The sequence below is a fragment of the Columba livia genome, chromosome 1 (genome assembly GCF_036013475.1).
Source record: "Columba livia isolate bColLiv1 breed racing homer chromosome 1, bColLiv1.pat.W.v2, whole genome shotgun sequence".
Taxonomy (NCBI): domain Eukaryota; kingdom Metazoa; phylum Chordata; class Aves; order Columbiformes; family Columbidae; genus Columba; species Columba livia.
Window position 1 is genome coordinate 142,913,894 of NC_088602.1, and position 21,961 is coordinate 142,935,854.

The 21,961-nt window shown below is 39.1% G+C and overlaps 1 protein-coding gene across 1 annotated transcript in view; it reads left to right on the forward strand.

Annotated features, from left to right (window-relative positions):
• Positions 1-21,961, forward strand: part of ANO2 (anoctamin 2) — a 190,350-nt gene that overhangs the window by 132,087 nt on the left and 36,302 nt on the right. The window contains exons 15-16 of the mRNA XM_013369708.3: positions 12,492-12,566; positions 18,284-18,485. Of these exons, the coding sequence (XP_013225162.2) occupies positions 12,492-12,566; positions 18,284-18,485 (277 nt within the window). The remainder of the gene's footprint in view (positions 1-12,491; positions 12,567-18,283; positions 18,486-21,961) is intronic.

Consider the following 21,961-nt stretch of genomic DNA (forward strand, 5'->3'; position numbering starts at 1 on the left):
TTGATAGGACACCAGTTCACACAGTGATGCGTGGGAATGGTTTATCCTGCAGGGGCAAAAGGATGCTGGGTCAGGAATTAGCAGGGCTCACTTGCAGAACTTTAAACTAGACTTGAAGGGGGATGGGGTTCTAGGTGGGCTTGTATCAGTGAGGTAGCATTCTAGAATTGATGGGGACTGGGGGGCCTCCCATCCCCCTAGGGTGGAATCAGTATGCTCAGCTTGCTCCCTGAAATGCTTCTACACCAATGCACGCAGCATGGGGAACAAGCAGGAGGAGCTAGAAACCTTTGTTCTGGCAGGAGATTATGATATGGTGGCAACTACCGAGACATGATGGGACAGCTCACATGACTGGAACGTGGTCATGGATGGCTATGTCCTCTTCAGGAAAGACAGGACAGCCAGGCGAGGTGGTGGAGTTGCTCTTTACGTGAGAGAGCAACTACAATGTATTGAGTACTGTCTGGGCACAGATGAGGAGCGAGTTGAGAGTGTATGGGTGAGAATTAAGGGGCAGGCTGGCAGGGGAGACACTGTTGTGGATGTCTATTGCAGACCACTAGATCAAGGTCAGGAAGCTGATGAGGCCTTCTACAGGCAGCTGAGAGCAGCCTCACAATCACAGGCCCTGGTTGTGGTGGGGGATTTTAACTTCCCTGATGTCTGCTGGAAGGACTACTCAGCCAGCCAGCCACAGTCCAGGAGGTTCCTCCAGTGCATTGAAGATAACTTTCTTACGCAAATGGTGGAGGAGCCGACGAGGAGAGGAGCACTGCTGGACCTCATCCTCACTAACAAGGAGGGTCTGGTTGAAGCAGTAAAGGTTGAGGGCTGCCTTGGTTGCAGCGACCGTGAAATGGTGGAGTTCAGGATCTTGTGCGGCAGGAACAGAGTAGCAAGCAGAATTGCAACCCTGGACTTCAGCAGGGCAAACTTTGGCCTTTTCAGGCAATTGCTGGGGGAAATCCCATGGGCAAGGCTGCTTGAAGATAAAGGGGCCCAAGATAGTTGATTCGTGTTCAGGGACTGTTTCTACCGGGCACAAGATCAGAGCATCCTGACACGTAGGAAGTCAAGGAAGGGAGCCAGGAGACCTGCATGGTTAAACAAGGAACTGCTGGGTAAGCTCAGGTGGAAGAGGAGAGTTTACAGATCATGGAAAGAGGGGCTGGCCACTTGGGGAGGATATAAGGCTGTTGTCAGGAGATGTAGGGAGGCAACTAGGAAAGCTAAGGCCTCGTTAGAATTAAAGCTGGCACGAGGGGTCAAGGACAACAGAAAGATCTTTTTCAAATATGTAGCAGATAAAACTAACACCAGAGGCAATGGAGGCCCACTGATGAATGAGGTGGGTGCCCTGGTGACAGAAATACAGAGAAGGCAGAGTTATTGAATGCCTTCTTTGTTTCTGTCTACTCTGCCAGAGGCTATCCTAAGGAGCCCCGTAAACCTGAGGCCCCAGAGGAAGTCAGGACGGTGCGAGAATTTGCCTTGGTTGATGAGGACTGGGTTAAGGAACAATTAGGCAATCTGAACATCCACAAATCCATGGGCCCAGATGGGATGCACCCACGGGTGCTGAGGGAGCTGGCTGATGTCATTGATGGACCACTCTCCATCATCTTTGCCAAGTCTTGGGAGACGGGAGAGGTACCTGGGGACTGGAGGAAAGCTAACGTCACCCCAGTCTTCAAAAAGGGCAAGAAGGAAGACCCGAGTAATTATAGACCGGTCAGCCTCACCTCCATCCCTGGGAAAGTAATGGAACGACTTATCCTTGGTGCCATCTCAAGGCATATCAAGGATAAGAGGGTCATTAGGGGCAGTCAACATGGCTTCACCAAGGGGAAGTCATGCTTGACCAACCTCATAGCCTTTTATGAAGATATAACGAGGTGGATAGATGATGGCAGGGCAGTGGAAGTGGTCTACCTTGACTGCAGTAAAGCATTTGACACAGTCTCCCACAGCATTCTCATAGCTAAACTGAGGAAGTGTGGTCTGGACGATCAGGTAGTGAGATGGACTGCAAACTGGCTGAAGGAAAGAAGCCAGAGAATCGTGGTCAATGGGGCAGAGTCCAGTTGGAGGCCTGTATCTATCTAGTGGAGTGCCTCAAGGGTCGGTGCTGGGGCCAGTACTGTTCAATATATTCATCAATGACTTGGATGAGGGACTAGAGTGTACTATCAGCAAGTTTGCTGATGACACCAAGCTGGGAACAGTGGCTGACACACCAGAAGGCTGTGCTGCCATCCAGTGAGACCTGGACAGGCTAGAGAGCTGGGCAGGGAAAAATTTAATGAAATATAACAAGGGCAAATGTAGAGTATTGCATCTGGGCAGGAACAACCCCAGGTTCCAGTATAAGGTGGGGAATGATCTGTTAGAGAGGAGTGTAGGGGAGAGGTACCTGGGGAATCCTGGTGGACAGCAGGATGACCATGAGCCAGCACTGTGTCCTTGTGGCCAAGAGGATCAATTAGAAGGGGGGTGGTTAGTAGATTGAGAGAGGTTCTCCTTCCTCTCTATTCTGCCCTGGTGAGACCACACTTGGAATATTGTGTCCAGTTCCGGGCTCCTCAGTTCAAGAAGGACAGGGAACTGCTGGAGAGAATCCAGCGTAGGGCAACCAAGATGATGAAGGGAGTGGACCATTTCCCTTATGAGGAAAGACTGAGGGAGCTGGGTCTCTTTAGTTTGGAGGAAACTGAGGGGTGACCTTATTAATGTTTATAAATATACAAAAGGTGAGTGTCACGAGGATGGAGCCAGGCTCTTCTCAGTGACAAACAATGGTAGGACAAGGGGTAATGGGTTTAAACTGGAACATAAGAGGTTCCACTTAAACTTGAGAAGAAACTTCTTCTCAGTGAGGGAGCACTGGAACAGGCTGCCCAGAGAGGTTGTGGAGTCTCCTACTCTGGAGACATTCAAAACCCACCTGGACATGTTCGACATGTTCCTGTGTAGCCTCATCTAGGTGTTCCTGCTCTGGCAGGGGGATTGGACTAGATGATATTTTCAGGTCCCTTCCAATCCCTAGCATTCTATGATTCTATGAAACAGTCAGGTAGAATGGCTTAGCAGGATAAAGCATGCAGGCAGAACTCTTGTACCTCTAAATGTGTTCTTTTTGGAGCAGACATGGAGAGAGTTGAAGGCTGCTCTGCTCTTGTACCTCTCCCCACCCTTCAAGTCTTCCATTTGTTGACTGTTTACCCAGAACTCTTCTCTGCATGTCATCCATATATTGCTGGCAAAAGTGCACCTCTGTAGATTGTATTCTGCAATTGAGTGCCAATTTTTATGGCATATTCAAATGTTAGAATACAAACTTAATTGACATTTTACAGCTGGTAATAAATGCTCTGGAATCAGGGAAAGAATCTAGCATAGCCACATCCCTTTTTAATTATTTCCTTGCTTCTCAAACATATAATTTCCAACTTTAAAATGTTACTAAAATTTACACCACTTCACTCTCCTCTGCTGCTAGTGTGATCATTCACAGTTTGTCTAAGCTAAACTGGAAATTTCAAACAAATGAAACCGATAATGTGTTGCATGCTTCTTTCTCCCACTTTGTGTGGGGATAAGTGACTTCACATGGTGTAAAACAATAGAGAATCTGATTTTAAGTGTGCAACGCCAAAGCCTTTGGGTGAGATTCTGCTTCACTGAAGTCAATGGGTTTTTTGTGATTGATTTCACATGAGCAAGAATTTCAGCCTAGATTCTTCAGGCTAGGACACTGGCCCAGATGCGGGCTAGACAAGCTTCAAAGAAAAACAGAAAGGACATATTTCCTCAGAAGCTAACACTAAATACATCTCATCCAGAACTGAAATCAAACACCCAGTTAAAAATTTTAATTGTATTCTCTTCACATTAAGGCAACCAATACATGCAGTTTAGAGAAGTAATAGGACTATTAAATGTTGCTAAGAGAATCCCACATAAAGAATTGTAATTCAAGCTTTGGAAATTGCAAAATTGCCAACTGGCTTAGTTCCACTGGGCACACGTTGCTTATATTAAAGTGTATAATGGTGACTAAATGAGTCATTTTACTGATAAATTTAAGGTAAACTCTTATTTTTCTGGGGCGAATAGACTTGAAGTTACAAAAGAGAACATATTTGGGGATTTTTTTATATTGTAGGGAGACATACTTCATGTAGTTGGGATTTTGATTGTATAACTGATATTTTTGAAAGGACTTACTAAGAAAAGATAGTTCTATACTTATAATAATTTACAATGAAAAATGTTTAAAATCGTTACAATATTAAAATGGTACTAAATTATAGGAACTAGTAAAAAGTTTTTGTTTTGGTTTTGGTTTTTTGTTTGTTTGGTTGTTTTTTGTTACTTTTGTTTGTTTGTTTGATTGATTTTAATTACACTGGATACATTGTTTTAAAAAGTGCTGCATTTATGATTTCATTAACTTCTCCAGCAGATGTTCACAGTTTACAGAAGAAAGTGTGAAAACAAATTAACTATTAGAGTAATAGTGCTTTGTATTTCAGGGTACAAAGTGGTTGCAAATCCAGTTAAATGCAGGACAATGTAAGGTAATGATTATTGGTGATAACTGATTTTTTTCTAAAGCCAGTCTTTGTAACTCACCTTGTTGTCCCGTTGTTTAATGTGCCAGATAGGTCTGTGTCTAGTCAATATCAAAACATATTAAATTGATCTAATCACACAAATCAGACATGTCTAGCTCAGAATATGTTTTCCTTTTGCATTCTTTTATTTATACAAGAATATTTTAAAGGTATATGTGGCATTTCAATAACTTTTTTGAGAAAGTTCAGGATCTACACTTAAAAAAATATAATTAAGCAAGTGACAGAATATGTCGTGAACTTAATTTGTGGCATTCCGCTGCCATCTCCCCTACTACGACAGACCTATGTACCTCTGTCAGTAGCTTGTTTTGGAAATCTTATCAGATGTCTAAGTGTATTTGTACATCTAACCCTTTGCCTTCTCTGGACCAGACTCATTATGATTTATTAATCATCAACAAAGAGCATAGATAAACAACAAATATTTATGACTACAGATGTAACCCTATTGTTTGTGTAGTGTGTTTCTGGTAATGTTCTGAATGGCATCAAGTTTACATAAATAATTCATACTTGTAAAGCCATATGTTAAACTGTCATCGTAAAAAGAGAAGTGCTGCCAGTTTTCACTTGAACCATATGTAAATATCAAGAAGTTGATTTTAAACAGTGATATAAAGACTAAGCACCTTAACGCCATTTACACAATAATGTTTGCAATATGCTACAATGCAGTAAATGCATGAAGGTGAGGATCAAAGGCAAAATTAGTTTTAAATACAGCAGAGAAACTACAGTGTATTAAATTAACTATGTCTAGCAACATAGTGTTAAGACTGATGAAGACTAGAAATTATTTGGATTATTGGGTCCTTTTCTCCATTCTGTCAGCATCTCTGTTGACAGAGAAGAGGTTGGCGTCCTCTTTTGTGCAAAAGTTCCTTGAGCTACATGACTGCAAGTATGACACTTGCCTAGCACAGTAAACATCATATAGAATCATAGAATAGTTTGTGTTGGAAGGGACCTTCAAAAGTTACCCAGTACAACCCCCCTGCAATGAGCAGGGACGTCTTCAATGAGATCAAATTGCTCAGAACCCCATCCAGCCTGGTCTTGAACGTCTCTAGGGATGGGGCATCTACCATTTCTTTGGGCAACCTGTGCCACTGTTTCACTACTGTCATTGTAAAAAATTTCTTCTTCTTGTCTAACCTGAATCTTCCCCCTTTTAGTTTAAAACCATGACCCCTTGTCCTATTGCAACAGGCCCTCCTAAAAAGTCTGTCTCCATCTTTCTTACAGGCTCCTTTTTAGTACTGGAATTCTGTGATAAGGTCTCCCTGGATTGCTCATGCTATATCTGGTCCTTTGGAAGGGACGTGCATGTGTGTATCTTGAGGCACAGGGACTTGGCTACTCACACATGCATTCATAAGCCTCGTTACATGGAAGTCCAAGTGAGTGGCCCATGTCTGAGGGAGATTCGTTTCCAATCACATGGCAGGGGAAGAAATGCAGCTGTTGACTTGGCTGATTGTTTCTATTTTAAGTGAGTGGTCTAAGCTGGTAGAAAAGCCAAGATGTGGACTGAACACAGTCTGTAAGAACCTACAGCCAAAACCAAAATCTGCCAGTAGATGCTCTTAACTGACAAAGTTTCAGCTAAATGCCAAGACTGGAAGTTGCAGATAGGCAAATTCAGCCTACAGATAATGCATGTGTTTTCAACAGCTAGGATAATTAGCAACTGGAATGATCTAATAAGGCTTGTGACTGACTGTTCATCACAGAAATGCCTAAGCTGTGATCAGAGGTTTCTCTAAAAAGAATCTTAGTTGAAACACATTTATTAGCCTCTTAGCAAAAATCACCTCATGGAAATTCTGTGGTTACAAAGGAAAACACGACTGGCTGCCTAACAATAACCTTCCTTAGCCTTAAATTTCATTAATTTTGATTATCCTAATACTGAGCCTTGCACACACTTCTCATAGCTCTCTATTCTGCATTGCTTCTGCAAATTATTTAGGATGTGTCCATTAAGCTTCACTGAAAACTATCAGAGTGTCTGTGCTATTCTGTATGTTTCAAATTCAGAAAAAGTTTTTAATTAAAGGCTTTGCAGTCCTCCAATTGGCTCCAAATTAATCTTGGCAGTTAATTTTCCATGTGCAACCCTGAAATAGAACATTGTTCACAAAACAGAGCATCTTTACTGTTAAAATGCCCTTACTGCTTTTTAAATGAGAAGAATAGAAAATGTTGTTATTTCTTTTGATGGGTCTTAAACCAAAAGCTCTTTTACCTTTGTAGGAGTGTGAAGGCAAGACTCCCAGGGACAGATTCAGACTAGGATAGACATAGTAATTGACAGATGCCCAGGGTGGCAGCGGTTTTGTCTTTCCTCTCAGAAATTTTAGGGAAAACGGTCCCTAATACAGACTGCAACAGTCCCATGAACTTGTTCAAAGAGTTTCCTAGCTTTAATTATGACTGTGGGCCACTACAACATTCCAGAAATACTGATGTGCCTTGATTGTAGCTCCTTTTGTATCACCATCCTGGAACAGACTGTCTTCCAAAACTGCCTGTTCTGCAGGATTTTTCTGCCTCTGAACTTCTTTTCATCTACAAATAGCTCTCAAGTATCCTTTTCTCCTTACCTTTTATCTTATTTCATCCCCAAAGTAAAATTATAGGGACCTTTTATTTCAGAAGAAGCCCGTTACTTTCTTTGTTTTGAACCTGCAAGGCACATACTATATTTTGGGTGTTACTCAGATACAGAATAGCAGTATTTGATACCACAATTCTTATTTCTATATGCTCATTTGGACAGTTCAGTTTTTACACAAATTAAAGCTTTTCTTTCTACTAAGAAAAGTGCCATTATAAAAATGACAGTTACTTGTTTGATGCTTCCTGGGCATACTTAGAGGTGAAATTCTGGATTTTATTATCAGAAATATAATTTTGCAGCTTTTTGCTGTTGCTAGCTGTGTAAGACCTTAGAAAGCCAAGAGAAAGGAGTCCTGGATTCTGTTCTTCCCTGAGCATCTTGTACTAAGTTCCAGTCAGTTGTTGCAGCTCTATGCAAGTCCAGTGAAGTCATTGGGGCTGCCCAGGTACAACCGTACTGAGGAGCCTGAATTTCAGAACCAGAGTTACAAGGCAGGATGCAGAAAGAGAGAAAGTACATAGCTTTACCCCCCAAGTGCGTGGCTGATGGTTAAAAACACCTGCTTTGAGAAGGTGTTCTCTTGTGGGAAAATATGAATAAATAACTGAAATACTTGTCACCTGAGCAAGCTGGTTGTGGTTTAATTCACAGAGAAACACAGAACTGTTTTCACAACACCACTTGGTGCCGTCCACATGCAGTATATCTCCAGGTTTCCACAGCTCAGAGGCCCACCTGAAGATGAAAACTGCACATGTTGGATCTTTGCCATGTTAGGTAACTCATAAGAAAATGAACCATCCTGTAAAACCTAGATGGTGAGGTTTTTTCTGATTTATTTTATTTTGTTTTGTTTTATATTTTCTAATAGGAAAGAATTGTATTCCTGCGTGGAACACTTTCAACACCACATTAAACATTAAACCAGGAATGCATCACTATACCCAGAACAACTATTTTTTCCTCAAATGCAATTGCAAATACATCACTGAATTTGAAGAAACTGAAAGAAAGATTTTAAAACATACCTTTCACTTTGTATTGTTCACCACAAAAAATATAATCTCTATAATGAGTTTTTCTGTCTTCATATAAATTTTTCTCTGCAATACAGTTTCTCTTGGGGAATGATCAGTTTCATCTTGTCACACCAATAAATGCATATACCTCTTGGACTGCTCCGGGTAGATTCCCTGACTGTTTGGATAGATTTTGATAAACATTCAGGAAAGGTTTCCTACCTCCATCTAACATCTAGACAGTGTTATTAGAATGGGGTATGTAATATATGCTGGGAGAAATATATTAATGAATTCCACTAATTTAACATAAACACCCCTTGCTGCAGAGTGCAAGTGTAACATTTTGATCACTGACAAGGTGTTCTTAATACCTAACAGTACAGTCTTGCAGCAGCTAGATGGCACTATTGCCAGAGAGTAGAATCAGGTGAGCTAGAAAATGAATTTACAGATTTGGTATCCTTAGCAAGAGCATTTACAGAAAGTATCTTTCAGCAGCCTGCTATGTTGATATAAATTTCAGAATTTAGTTTGAGCCATATATGCTTTCTAAGTAACTTGGTAATATTTTCATCCAGATTTTTCTTTCTTCTCATAATGGCATAGCAACTCAGGCACGTTGTTCTGATCTCCTTTTGGCTAGGTGCTCTGGAGAATGGCACACATGCTAAAGTCACCTAAGGTTAAAGAAAGCATATACATGAAAGAGAAAGCTGACTAGATGTCATACTGATCTTCTCTTCCTTTATCTGCTTGTCCTTTCCCATGCACACCCTCTCCTCTTTCCTATTCTTAATTCCCCACTTCAATTCATTAATTTCAAGAAGAGACTGGGAAAGCACTGCTGAAGTGTCTGTCACTCCACTGAACTCCATTCAACTTGTTTTGCCTTGCTCAGTGTTAAAAAACAGATGCAATTTTACTTATGTCATTGAACCAACGCTCTGTATGTACTGGGTACTGTTGCTCAGGCACTGGTAGTGGTGACTGCAGAGGTGGCTTCTATAAGGGGAGGCTGGAGCTGCTCCAATGGACCTATTGGCACAGCTGCACCCCTTGGCAAGATGGTGACATTTCTGGAAAAATGTTTGTAAGAAAGGGTAAAATGTTGCCTGACAGTGAGGAGAGAGAGGAAAAAGTGTGAGAAACAGCCCTACAAGCACCAAGGTTAGAGCAACAGGAGGGAAAGAGGTACCCAAGGTGCCTGAGCAGAGATTCCCCTGAAGGATTGCAGATTGTAGAAAGATCCACACTGGAGCAGGGGAACAGTGTAAGGAGGAAGAAGCAGCAGAGAGGGGCTCTTATGGACTGACTCCATGTCCTGCCACTCTGCATTCTCCTGCACCACTTGGGGAGAGAGGTAGAGGAGTCAGGAAAGAAGGACTGAACTTGGCCCTAGGAATAAGTTGGGAGGGAAGTAATGTGGAACTGGAGTTTTTAGATTTGTTTTTATTTCTCACCATCCAAATTTATTTTAAACAGTGATAAATTAAATTAATTATTCTCAAGTCAAGTCTGCTTTACCTGTGATAGCAATTGGTAAGTTATTTTCCTGTCTTTACCTCAACTCACACGCTTTTTCATCTTAATTTCTATACCCATCCTGTTGAGGAGAGGGACTGAGAAAGCAGCAGGGTGGGCATCTGGTGGCCAGCCAAGGTCAACTCAATGCAAGAGAAAGGACTATTTTTATCCTGTTTAGCATGGTAATTTTTATTAGAGGCAGTCCATATTTCGTTTAATACTAGTAATAAACTGAAATGTTAAGAATCAGTTTTGCTTATAGATCTTCATTTCAGGAACTCATTTTATTGAACTAATCAGGCACAAGGTGCTTTTGAAAAGCAATAATTTATGTAAAACAAATATTCAGGTGTTAAACCTAGGACTTCCAAAATGATTAGTGTTGCTAGCTGCCTCTACATTCTTAATGCATATACTGAGATTAATGAGGGTAAACACTGTAATTGCAGTCCTTAAACAGTCCTGAAGCTGGGACCCTTGATGGATTAATCCTAAAGTCTCTTAATATCTAAAAACGCAGGCTTAGGAACACTTTAACTTCTGATATTAAACTCTAAAATTATAAGTCAATAATTGCTCAATTTTCCTAGTTCTTCTTTCCTGTAACTATTTGGTTTTATTTTACTATTAAAAAAAAATAAAAAAAAGGTTGGGCAAACATGGCCAACAGCTATTTCTTTTTCATAAAGGACAACTGTTTCTTAAAGTATTCCCTGATTTATCAGTTTTTTAAGTAACTGACATGTTATCAAGAGTCTTCCAGCATATGATTTTTTTTTCTTGACTTGGAAATCCAATAGATCATGACAGAATCCTGGCTAATATTTCAAAATACAGTATATGTCTTACATCACCAGAAATATTTAAAAAAATAAACGAAACATGAAAAAAAAAAAAAACAAACAAAACTAGTCGCTTCATCCCTTAGGATTTGGTAAGAATTATTTATGATATGTGAAAGTTTGATCTTGATATTATGATTTCTTGTTTTGCAAAAAATTTTTACTGCTGTATTGTTTTGGTCATTTTTGCCTCTTCATGGCCCTTTTGTATGGATCACAATTTTCTCTTTCCACCTCCGTATGGCTTCAAAAGATTTTCTTCTTTCATTTAACTGCTTTGGATAGCATTAACTCATTCTGCTGTTTTGCTTCTTCAGTCTTTTTCCCCTAGTAAAATTGTTAGACATGGTGTCCTTCAGGCCTTCTTGGAGTATAATCACTTAGAGCTTCCTTATGTCCTGTGTAATTGCTGAGTTGTAAAAGCCAAAATGAAATGAAATGCATCTGTGCTTTCACAGAAATGCTTTTTAACGTAGCCTTCCAGCTAAATGATGGACTCCATTTATGTACTGTATGGAGCATTTATGTACTGCATACATTGGGCCAAATTATTTGTGCTTTGTGCTTCTGCTTGGGTTTGCTATGGCCCACTCCTGCCAGCATTCTCCCAAAGGAGACAAGCTTAATTTGTCTGCTTCAACAGATGAACTGAGAAGAGGGGATGCTGAGTAATACTACTTCCCACAGTGCTTGCAGCACTGCCACATCACCACAATGGATGTGTAGACAGGATAATGTCTTTGGTCTAATTCCACATGCCAGTAAACTCCATGGGAAAGCCCTTTACAAAGGTATAATATTCCCTGATTTTTATTTTTATCTGAGGACAATTGAGCCTTAGAAATGTTTTATTTGAAACCTTTGACCTGAATTCTAATCTAATTTAAATTAATTTAAATTCAGAATAACTCTGGGTTAACTCCAATGTAAGTGAAGTAGTAGTTCATAGGGCAGCAATGGTGGTTCACAGAAATGCAAACAACAGCTGTCTCTTTCTCTTTAGTTAATTTGATTATATAGTTTTAGTTTAACTTAAACAAAATAATGACCTTATTATTATTTTAAGAAACCTATTTTGAGAGAAGGGAATTATATTTCTTATAGAAATCCACTTTCAAATATCTCTGTAGATGTATATGTTGCTAGAAATGGAGTCAGGTTCATGTGGGGAGAGTAAAAGTATACTAGATTTCACTGCTCACAGTTGCTTTAAATTATGCAATGAATAAAGAGTTGCTGTTTGCACATGAAGAATACAAGCCCGGCAGCAGAGATCACAGGAGTGACTTGCCTTTGTAGTTTCTCTCTATAGACTAAGTATCAGGAGAAGGATTTGGGTGTCTTTTCAAGAACTGTCTTAGGGGCCGCATTTGGCTAAGGTAACCATTAGTCAAAAAATCTGGGTTCAATGTTAGAAAGCATTCTGTTCATTATTTCTGTCTCTATTCTTCTGAAGTTTTACAAGAAGCAATTCAAAATAAATGGTTGAAAATTGCTTTGCCTAAATGTAAACTAAGGTGAATCTCAAGACATTCTCCTGACATTGTGAAATTTGTTAAGAGCTCAATACATTTTTCTAAATACTAAAATAATAGTTAGATACTATAATTTATGATTTTTACAGACATTTTCTATATGTCTTATTTATACTTTTACAATATTTTCTTTCAAACTAAATTCTTTAATATATCTGTTCTAGTTCTTATACTCATCTTCAAAACTACAACAGGAGTATGGGAATTGAGAACCTATTTCAATAATAGATCTTACTAACTCTAATATTTGCTATTGCGCACTTCTGTAATGTCTGTTGTTTTATCTTTGTGTTTTGTGACAGGATGAAAACGAGAAGCTGACATGGAGTGACCGTATGCCTGGATATGCAGCAAACTTTGGATTGATTTTATTTATGGTAATAAAATCTGCATTTCTGCACATTTATTAAGTGTGAGAAATGTTGCAATGAGCGTCTTGAGTGGAATTCTGAATTAGTATTCTCAAAGATGCGTCTGAAGAAAGCTAGTGTTATAACCTACAGTTTGTGAGAAATATGTATCATACTAGGAATACACAGAGCTCAGTGCCTATCTCCAGCTTTATTCTTTTCCAAAGGCTCCTTAAGAGAGGGCTGTTGGCTGGATGACTTGCTGTAAGGACAGCAGCTCATTACTAGATGCTGTCTCTACCACAGGGTTTCTGCTCCATCCTCCAGTATCTGATGAAGGGAAGCCCACTCTGTATTTGCTTGTGTGTGTAGTATTGCGTATGCTCTGTCAGAATGGCATTCAGAAGTGTTGAACCTACTGAATAGATGATATACAGGTGAAATAAACCTGTTGCTGAGAAGTATGCATCCAACATATATTCAGAGGTGAACTATACTGTAGTCAAGGAAGATCATGCTAGACAATCTGCACTTGAGAATGAGAATAAGGTGTGCAGGTCAGCCAACTGTAAAGTGTGGGCACCACTGTCCTAGTGAAATTTCTAACAGACCACAAACACATCATCAAGCTGCTAGACTTTGTAAACAGCAATAAGAAAGCCTGGCTAATAAATCTTAAATTACTTTGCCAAGGATCCCATTACCCTCTGATTACAGAAATTCATGAATGAAAGCATGTATTCACATCTAAACCTAGTATAAAATGGCAATGAAATATGCTTGTTTATACCACAGGAGCATCTGACATGGGAAATTAGGGACTAAATTATTTTAGAATATCTAAGTGTATTTCTAATATACTGGAATTTGCATGGACTGCAATAGATGTCCTGTGAAGATTTAATTTATTTTTCTGACAATCAAAAACATTTTATATTCACATTGAAGTAAAATTAATGTCTGCTTTTTTATAAATATATGTATCTATTTATGAAGTTAAAGGTATTGTAGATTAAGTATATTTCTCTACATATTAGGTGCGTCATTCATATAAATATGTATGTACTTAGAACATTTTAGTGCTAGAGCTAGGTTATGGTTGGACTTGATGATCCTGACGGCCTCTTCCAACTGAAAGGATTCTATGATTCTATGAACATTTTGAGTGAGTGTATTGCCCTGAGGCCATACCAAGCATTTCCTTTCTAGACAGAACCTCTAATTGACATCAGTTGGGACTTCGCTTAAAGCAGACTATATTGACTATGACTAGCCACAATTTAGCTTTTACAAGTCATTCATTCACAGACAGGGTGCTTACATGGGCTCTTTCATCACATGTTTAGATCTCTCCTAAGCATGAGTTTAAAGTTCTTTCCTGAGTCATAGCCTATGTATTACACTCCCTGCTTGCTGCAACATCTCAGAGAGAAATTTATAAAAGTAAAATGTAGCACTCTAATCCTTCAGCTCCTGTTAGTGAATGGTGGAGATATGCTGGATTTCACCTTTTGGAGAAATAGCCACAATTAATTTTTTAGTATATTTCAAGCATTAGTAAGATGTAAGCACTTACAGGAGACAACTTAGAAACCATGCATGAAATTCAAGTCAGCTCCTGATGAGGGAGAGCCAGCTCTGCTTTCCCATGTGGAGATTACAATCTACTTTTTACTGTATGCAAAGATTACAATCTACTCTTTACTGTATGCAATGTTTCTTTTCTTCTTCTTTTTTTTTTTCCCCTGCCAGATTAGTTAAACAGGAATTGGGAACACCAGAGTCAAATTTGCTGTCAGTCTGTGCAATAGAATTGCAGTGGGGAAACTAAATTGCTCTCATCTACCCCTGTTATTGTTATCCTCACAGACAAATTTTTTAAGCTGTAAGCACTACGTACATAAAAGGTGATGAAATCTCAAATTTACATGTGCGTGTGCACATATACAGCACACAGACATAGAAGATTCAGACACAGATGAGCACTCATATGCTGCAATTTCTAGTGCTGCAGAAGTGATTGCTGAATTCTTAATACTACCTTTTCCAGGCCCAAAGGGTCTGGTGACACAAACCCATGGTTATTATCCATGAAGATGTTTACATTACTATAGGATGATGCTGCTGTGTTCTGTCTCTCCTTCCTCCAGCTGTACACACCATACTTTCCCTGATGATTCTTGAAGCTGCTAATGGCTTTCTTGTTGTAAAACCTTTTCTTTTTCTTTTTAACTGATGTAATTCTTTTGTGCCCTTCACTTTTGTGAATCCTCTTTAAAGAACTGCATTGCATTTTTTTCTTTCTGGCTTTTCTTCTGTCTTTATTAAGCTATGTATCGTGTTTGTTACTTGAAAGTGTGAATTGATAAAAATGTTTGGTTTGATTCTATTGCCCAATTGGTTTTGGTATTTTACACTATCAAATAATTCCAAGGATTATTTTACACATTTACAGATACCTAAAATCTGATCACAGCTCTTTTGTTGTACAGAAAGCCTCTGCAAATGTAGCAGAAGACCCAACCTCAGTTTAAGCAGTGTCTTTTGCAGGGATATTATAACAGAAGGTCATAGGCCTTCATCTTTGCCCAGTATGACCACTGGCAGCAGGAGGTCAAGGCTCAGCTGAGCATATACAAGTTTAGCTTGTGTGTGATTAGTAATAACATATGCCAGAGTTTAGAAACTCTGCATTTAGAAGGTGGATGTTGTGACAAAAACTTCCGAGTATGTGATGAAAACGTTGGTAGCTGCTGGGAGAGAGCATGATGGTGTGGAGCAATGTCGTCACTGGAGCCTTTCTTTGGGTTCATTGCATTTGGCTCTGTCACAGGAAGGAAGAAAATTAATTAGTGTCATGGCACAGAAGTTCAGCCTGTTCCTTCTTTTCGATGTTATTGCCCTATTCTTACTCACATGGCATAATACTTGACTCTAGAATAGCCCCACTGGGGAGTCAAGAACTATTTGGACATTAAATTGTTATCCTACTTGGATGAAGGTATCAGTCTAGCCCACGGGGTTTTATAGCTTCCTTCTCAGATCTAGTATGCTTTCCTGTTTGTCTTCATTCATACCAAGCTCAGTAGGTGACCTTTTCTGCAGCCAATTTTCACATCTGTTTCTAAGCAATTCAGTCCTTGACAGACTAGTTTAGATATTCAGTGAAGAAACTGTCTGCCATAGTAGGGAATAGAACTGGGAGGATGAAAAGTTGACAATGACAACAAAACCCAAAGTTAGCACTTGAATAAAAGGTGAACATCTGATCTGGAATTTGGGCAAAAAAGGTATTGTAAGAAATGGGAGAAGTGGTGTGAAGATATAGGAACCACTCCCTCTCAGTGACCATCTGGGAAAAGAGAATTGTAGTCCCAGTTACTGTGCAGCCCTACAAGCCCTCCTCAGTTTTCTCTTATTGCTGGATGCACAGATAATGAACACTCCTAAAGGAGTGTTTTTCCATCTGTGTCTATGCAGATGTTTAAAAACAGCTGGGCAACCAAGGATTTTCTGTTTTTTTAGCAAAACCAGCATCTTTGTTCTGCAAACAAATAAAACCTTTTCTTTGGGTAACTTCATATATCTTGCTATGGCACTGCATGAATTGAAAAGACCTCAACAGTGCAAGCCTCTGAGAGTATCTCATCCTCCAGTAATTTTTCTCATTGCTAAGAATCCCTTAAATCCTTTGGTCGGGGTTAAGGGTTTGCTCTTCAACTTCCACAACCTAAAATTTCCTCTTTCTCTGTTTAGTGATGTCTGTCCTTGATGACTGTTTTTTCTGTGCTGTTAAGATATCATTTCTAAGTGGAACCTTGCAGTGGAGGTAGGTGTCTGTGGAGGCCCAGAGAGCTCATCATCTCCAGAATGATATATACAAGCTTACTTTGCTGGTTTTCCCTGTCCATCGTCAATTTCAAAGAAATCCACAGGGAAAAGAAACAGAAAAAAGAGTATTTGGAAGGTGGTTAAGAGGAAGGAATTTATGAGCCAAACTAAGAAAAGAGTTTAAGGTGATTGTAGAACTGGAAGGTGAATTAGGTTACAGTCAGGTGGTGGTTTTTTGTTTTCTCTCTTTATTTGGGATGTAGTGATTGCTTCTGTGAGGTGCAAGTTAGGCAAATGTTCTGATCTTCGTGTTCCTGCACCATTTCTGTCACAGCAAGACATGTTCGTCATGAATCATTATGTTCAACATGAATCAGATTTTTGTCTGCGTGTTTGGTAGGGTAGGTAAGTCAAAATAGGCAGAAAAGTTAGAACTGTTTTTTCAACACAATGAATACTGCAAAAGGAAAGGAAATAATATTTTATGTCATTTGAAGTGTTTTCAAAGTGTTTTATGTTTAGAGTTTCCTATTTAGATCAGTATTAGCATGAAGCAAAAACTCATCATTCACCTACATTTCATTTAAAATTTATGAAACATTTCTTAAAAAGTCAAAATTACACATTTTACTAGAACTAACATTTTACTACTGTTTTCTCACAAAACATATTTGTGAATTTCATCTGATATCTCCAGGAGTTTCTCCAAATCATTATTTTTTAGTATAAGTTCTCCATTAAAATTAAATGTGCCCAGTTTTCACCTTCAACCTTTAATATAGCACTAGGTCTTGTTCTGATTCTTTTGCAATAATACTTTTTCATAAGACAGTCTTCCTCTGGATACAGGAATTCAGTAAACTATTACTGGGTCATTAAAATGAGCTATTAAATTTCCTTGAACTGTATTGTGAATCAAGGGGCCCCTAGGCCCCTTGAAATAATTGCAATAGTCTAATCTTTCACATTTAGATAGTCTCTTTCATCTGAGGATCTCTAGATGTTTTACCTAAAATTATGAATGTACATTGGAATTCTTGCCAAAGGCAAAAATCAAATAGAAAAATGTACCTTCTCCTCTTTTCCTGTCGTGGCTACGAAAATTTGCCATTTTAAAATTGTTATTTTATTTTCTTTTAATCATGGAGTGTGGGTTTTTTTTTTTTGCCTGTTTGTTTGTTCATTTTTGAAAACAGAATACCACAACCCTGTGAAATTCAAATTCTTCTTGTGGGAACTTGACCTTAAGTAGCAGGGCTGACTTTCTTCATATCATGGGTCATAGCCAGCCCATGAAGGACACCAGGATAGCAATTGATTTCTGGGACAGAAATTGAAAGTGAAGTCCTAGGAATCCTATTTTGGTCGGTCTTAAAAAAATAATAAAAAGGGGAAACTTTTTTTTTTTTTTTTTTTTTTTTTAATTTTGCCAAACATCGAGCAAACACAACTGGAGCGTAAGGTACCACTTCTGCTTTGCAGAGGTGAAGATGTTTCAGCCAGTAAAACTGGTTTACTTAATGGCACATATATGTAAGTCCTTCAGTCCAAGCCGTCTGAACCTATTGCCAGATAAAAGACCTTATTTAATACCTGCATTTGAACACAAACTACCTGAGTTTTACCACTACTGCATGAATAATGTGCAGAGCTTTAATCAGAGGGAACATGCACATCTTGAAGAGCCATCGTGCCAGTTCAGAGCTCTGCATCCATTTTCTTCATGATGATTTGAAACTTTCTTAGAGAGTTTCAAATTCTCACATTTTAATTTGATTAACCCCGTATTATCATTGGTCTAAGAAATAACCACACAATACCAATTCATGGGACAAAGCCAACGTATCCATCAAAGCTTCTGTTTAAATGCTAGCACCAAACTTGAACTAATCAATCTGTGCATTTCTTTGCAGATTATGCTGACATTTTCAGCAGTGTTTGGTGTGATTGTATACCGAATCATCACAGCAGCAGCTTTGTCATTCAGCACCAATGGGACAACCAGGTCAAATGTTCGAGTGACTGTGACTGCAACTGCTGTCATCATTAACCTCGTCGTGATACTTATACTTGATGAAATTTACGGGGCTGTTGCCAAATGGCTGACAGAAATTGGTAAAACTATCTCAACACATTGTTCATTAGTACATTACGTGTATTGACAGGAGAGTATGCAAGAAGGTCTCAATAGGAATATTTTCCACTGAAGAATGCCAGTGAAAATATTCAGGCCTATAGGGTAAGATGCTAAGACCTGCCTCTGTGAACTGGGGTCTAAGTTGCAACATGCAGTGTGCCACTGAAAGGACTAATTAGCCTGGTTGCAATGCCATGTTAATGCAGCTGTGCTATTTACAGGATGTCAGCTGGTATTGCTGCATTGCACTGGCTTTGTGCCAAGTTCTACTTATCTAGAGCTGGCTGAAAATTTTTGACCTGGTATGTATTTTGTCGTATGTCTTCTCCTCTAGGAGCTTGGTTTACTGAAAGTCATTGGGTTATTTCAAAGATGTGGCAGGCTCTAGAAAAACTACACTGGAAAATGCTTACTATGTTATTTTGCTGATGTGATTTTTACCAGGTCTTTACTACTCAAAGCATTTCTTTGCCAATATAGGGGCATGTCTGTGCTGGACACTATTATAATATTATCTATTTCAGTTAGGATTTGTATTTATTTATTTCCTTTTTGAATGTCATTGTATTGTTACAAGCCTGGCAATGTATTTAAATCTTTTAAAGGTGAGTAATTCCTTTGACTACTGTAGAGATTTAGGCTATACTTTTGTTTTCTTATATACATTAGACCAAAGATTTTTACTATAAAGGGTTTAGGCCAAAGATGTTTACTGATGAGGCCCTAACACGAGATTCTTAGAGCTGGCATTAAGTATTGTTTCACACAGTTTTATACATCAGCTCTAATTCTAGATTCTTCGAAGTCTAGGAGCATAAACTCAGTTATTCAAAACATTGAAAATCAGTCAGCAACCACAAATATCTTTTACTGTAGCAAGTCTCCTACCTGACATCTACATTTAGACATCCAGATTAGAAACTTTTTGACAATTGGAGCCTGACTTATTCATTTGCAATTGCAGATTCCCTCCCTGTACAACTTACAGTAATGTGAAGCTGGCTGGAGCTAACAAACTTCAGAGTAAAACCTGAGCAAGTCTTACGACTTGTGGTTTTTATTCTCACTTTTTCAAGACACTTTCAAAGTCACATCTCTTTTAGTCTTAATTTTGAAGAACAGCATAAACTAAAGTTTTTTAGCTGTCATAATAAAGTCCCAATCCTGAATTTTTGAAATGTGGTCCTGTAGTTTCACCAGTAAGGACTGATAGTTTAGATTACATTTGTAATGAAGACAAAGAAATTCATTTTCACAACATGCCACCATATGGGGTTAATTTGTTTGTTTATTTCTGTTTTGCATCAGACTTTGGCCAGAATGTAGCAGGGTTACACAAATGAACTCTGTTCTAGTGGCTTAAGGAAGCGCAGACTTACTGTCCAGGCCAAAACTGTACCCCAGATTTTCAGCTTTCATATAACTGACAAGCTGCCAACTGTGTGTGTGCCAACCTGATCAATTCTGGTAAGAAAGGGCAGAATTGTTAAGATGTGACTCTGCTGTGTGGAAAGAGTAGGAAGAGATGAAGGTGATGATTCTCCTCTCTGGCAATTTCTAGGCTAAGTCTGGGAAGGGCCAGCCGCTGCCATTGCCTCTCTGGGGGAAGCACAGAAGGAAAATCTCTCCCTTTGAAATATGCACCACTCTGAATTGTGAAAGGAACAATAATTTCTTACTTGCTGATTATTGCCCCCCTGACAGTTTGAATTTAATTCTAATCCTACTATCTTTATCTAGGCAACATTCCTAATTAACCACCAGATGTTTTGTTTGTGAAGGGTCTTGTCTGAGTAATTTCTAGTGCTACAAATTATATGAGCTAGAAAGTTCATTCAGGCAGCTTTCTCCAGCTCAAGGCTCAGATGCCAAATGTAATCAAAATGTTAAAAAAAAAAATACAATTCATTAATGCTGATAAGTGCTCCTTACCTTGTGAACTTTCATTTTGCTGAGCAGAGCAAAACATACTCTCTTCTCTTTTCACACTGTGGTTAACCGGCAAGCTGAGGAACAGACTTGTTGGGTTGGAGGAAGAGCTCTTGACAGCATAGGCTCCTATTCCAACCACAAGTACACTTGAAACTTTGTTCAAGTGAAAAATTGCACCTGTAAGCACAAGAATAGTACCACTGATAGCAATCAGATTCATCATAGGATCAGAGTAGTGGATCAGTCTCAGCACCTGCTGAATCAATGCTTGGGGGGAAGAAAAGTATTTGTTTTGTTGTAACCAACACAGAGATTTTGTAGAGGATGCACTGAGGCTTCACACACTTTTTGTAGACCCAGCAAAGCAGGCAACTGATGCCCCCTTTACCACAGATCAGACCAGCAAAAGTGTAGATTATATCCTGGTATTCTCAGCATGAATAGCTCATCTTCAGTAATCAGGTGGTGTCAGTAATCAGGTGATGTCAGACTTGATTTACAGCTCATTTGTAACTTCATTCAGGTCAAGCAAGAATCAGTCAAATGGGGACAAAATCAAAAGTACTTGTGTTTGTGCCTTGTAAAGGCAGCAACTCCTTCGTGAGCTAAGGCCCATGCCACAGACATTTCAGCTCATTCTCTACCTGGAAAGTTTCAGCTGCCCAATTTTGATGTGACATTCTGCACAACAAACCATATGAGTGTATCATTTTTTTGGGGAAAGTTTTCACTCTTACTAATGCATCTATTCTGACGGGATGCACTTTGGGTGTAGCGGACTCCACTAGCTAAAGGACAAATTCTGTGCATGCCTCTATTGTTATGGTATAGTATATCTGAGTGTGGGGAGGGGGTGAAGTGCTGAGTGAGTCTCTGAAACCATATATGGTGTGCAAATTTTCATCCTCAGGCTGAGCTCATCTTTGTGGGAGTTCTCCATAAAAGAAAGGCTAGGATTTTCCTCCCTCAACTTAAAACTTGCACCACTGTTATTTGATATTCCTGCTGCCCTGAGCTTTGGTCTTGAGGATCTATCCAGCATATAGGGTCATCTACAAATTATTAAAATCCTCTGAAGGTTAATTAAGCTTTACTATATGTACAAGTCAATGATGGCTTAGAGTTCATTGGATTACGTGTTGACCTTTTATGAAAATATGGTTGAAAGTACCACAAATAAAGCTGGGCAAGGGGGACCCATTAGAGTCTGCTTTAGTGCTCAAACAAACACTGTTCTTCTTTTTTGAAGATAAAAACTTCAAAGCAACCAAGACACTTAAACTGTGCCCCAAAACAAAACAGTACAAGTACAGCAGTATTTGTATCTACCTTGTTATTTCACATTTCCACTGTGCTACAGAAATTCTGTCAAGAACATACCACAATAAAATTGTCTTCTCTCACGTTAGTTAACAGGTCAGGATGAGCATGGCAGTTTAACCCATACAGAATCATTTAAAGATCCTACTGTCAATTTGAAAAACCCCTGACTCATACCCATGTGTTCTGTTGCTAGAAAATT